This window comes from Echiichthys vipera (genome assembly GCF_963691815.1).
Source record: "Echiichthys vipera genome assembly, chromosome: 23".
NCBI lineage: Eukaryota > Metazoa > Chordata > Actinopteri > Perciformes > Trachinidae > Echiichthys > Echiichthys vipera.
The window spans coordinates 5,001-7,500 of record NC_139848.1 but is presented as its reverse complement, the minus strand read 5'-3'; the positions used below and the strand labels follow the sequence as shown (position 1 = coordinate 7,500).

General features: G+C 44.1%; 1 protein-coding gene across 1 annotated transcript in view; it reads left to right on the top strand.

Moving 5' to 3' along the window:
• LOC310964690 (formin-like protein 2) overlaps window positions 1-2,500 on the top strand; it is a gene marked incomplete at both ends in the record, with an annotated part of 28,956 nt that overhangs the window by 22,618 nt on the left and 3,838 nt on the right. Inside the window, 4 exon segments of the mRNA XM_083937945.1 lie at window positions 305-459; window positions 543-595; window positions 597-732; window positions 1,031-1,051. Of these exon segments, the coding sequence (XP_083794071.1) occupies window positions 305-459; window positions 543-595; window positions 597-732; window positions 1,031-1,051 (365 nt within the window).

The window sequence follows — 2,500 nt, the reverse complement described above, 5'->3', positions numbered from 1 at the left end:
GACAACAAGCCAACAACTAGCTAATAACAAGCTAGCAACTAGCTAACAACAAGCCAACAACTAACTAACAACAAGCTAGCAACAGGCTAACAACAAGCCGACAACAAGCCAACAACTTACTAACAACAAGCTAACAACTTGTTGTTGCTGTTGATGGTGTTGTTGTTGTGGTTGTTGTTTGTTGTTGTTGTGTTTGTTGTTGTTGTGTTTGTTGTTGTTTGTTGTTGTTGTGTTTGTTGTTGTTGTGTTTGTTGTTGTTGTTGTTGTTTATCGACGATTACAGTGACAGAGTTTGTATCAACAGCCCGGAGACCGTGGCCTATCACAGCCTGGGGCCGGGGATGGGCGTGGCCCCGGGGATGGGCGTGGCCTATCACAGCATGGAGCCGGGGATGGGCGTGGCCCCGGGGATGCCGGCCCCGCCCCCGCCCCCCCCTCCTCCACCAATGCCAGGCGACGGTGAGTTTGAGCTCGACCAATCGGAGCGCTGCAGAGATTTAAAGCGACAGAGTCCGACTTTCTTCTTCTCTTTGTCTTTGAAGTGTCCACCGGGTCGTACCCCGCCCCCCCTCCCCCGGCCCCCCCTCCCCCTCCTCCCCCCCCCTCCTCCCCCTTGTCGGACCAGTGAGCTCTCGTCCTCGGCGCCCATGCCCCCCCCTCCCCCTCCCGTGGCCCCCCCTCTCCCGGGGTCGGGGGGGTCGCCCACGGTGATCTTCAACTCGGGACTGGCAGGTGAGGCGTTCAGGGGCCGACGGAGAATCAGAGCTTTCAGCTTCACACAGAGCTCTTGATATTAGTTTATTATTTTTATTATTTTATTATTTTAATATTTTATTATTTTATTATTTTATTATTTTAATATTTATAATATTTTATTATTTTAATATTTTATTATTTTATTATTTTATTATTTTTATTGTTTTAATATTTTTAATATTTTATTATTTTATTATTTTAGTTTAATAAAAATCTAAATATTAAAAATAATATTTTAATAATTTATTAATTATCGTGTTTCTTTCTCTTTCAGACGGACCTCTGAAATTATTCTGTACGTTTATTTAACTTCATCCATTCATCCTCTCATCCTTTCATCCTTTCATCCTTTCATCCTTTCATCCATTCATCCTTTCATCCTTTCATCCTTTCATCCTTTCATCCATTCATCCTTTCATCCTTTCATCCATTCATCCTTTCATCCTTTCATCCATTCATCCTTTCATCCATTCATCCATTCATCCTTTCATCCATTCATCCTTTCATCCATTCATCCTTTCATCCATTCATCCTTTCATCCTTTCATCCTTTCATCCATTCATCCATTCATCCTTTCATCCATTCATCCTTTCATCCATTCATCCTTTCATCCTTTCATCCATTCATCCATTCATCCTTTCATCCATTCATCCTTTCATCCATTCATCCTTTCATCCTTTCATCCATTCATCCTTTCATCCTTTCATCCATTCATCCATTCATCCTTTCATCCTTTCATCCATTCATCCTTTCATCCTTTCATCCATTCATCCTTTCATCCTCTCATCCTTTCATCCATTCATCCTTTCATCCTCTCATCCTTTCATCCATTCATCCTTTCATCCATTCATCCATTCATCCATTCATCCTTTCATCCATTCATCCTCTCATCCATTCATCCATTCATCCTTTCATCCATTCATCCTCTCATCCATTCATCCTTTCATCCTTTCATCCTCTCATCCATTCATCCATTCATCCTCTCATCCATTCATCCATTCATCCTCTCATCCATTCATCCATTCATCCTTTCATCCTCTCATCCATTCATCCATTCATCCTCTCATCCATTCATCCTTTCATCCTCTCATCCATTCATCCATTCATCCTTTCATCCATTCATCCATTCATCCATTCATCCTTTCATCCTTTCATCCTCTCATCCATTCATCCATTCATCCTCTCATCCATTCATCCATTCATCCTCTCATCCATTCATCGATTCATCCTTTCATCCTTTCATCCTCTCATCCATTCATCCATTCATCCTTTCATCCATTCATCCATTCATCCTTTCATCCTCTCATCCTTTCATCCATTCATCCTCTCATCCTCTCACCTGTCTGTCTCTCACCTGTCTGTCTCTCACTTGTCCGTCTCTCACCTGTCTGTCTCTCACCTGTCTCTCTCTCACCTGTCTGTCCTCTCACCTGTCTGTCTCTCACCTGTCTGTCTCTCACCTGTCTGTCTCTCACCTGTCTGTCTCTCACCTGTCCGTCTCTCACCTGTCTGTGTCTCACCTGTCTGTCCTCTCACCTGTCTGTCTCTCACCTGTCTGTCTCTCACCTGTCTGTCTCTCACCTGTCTGTCTCTCACCTGTCCGTCTCTCACCTGTCCGTCTCTCACCTGTCTGTCCTCTCACCTGTCTGTCTCTCACCTGTCTGTCTCTCACCTGTCTGTCCCTCACCTGTCCGTCTCTCACCTGTCTGTCTCTCACCTGTCTGTCTCTCACCTGTCTGTCTCT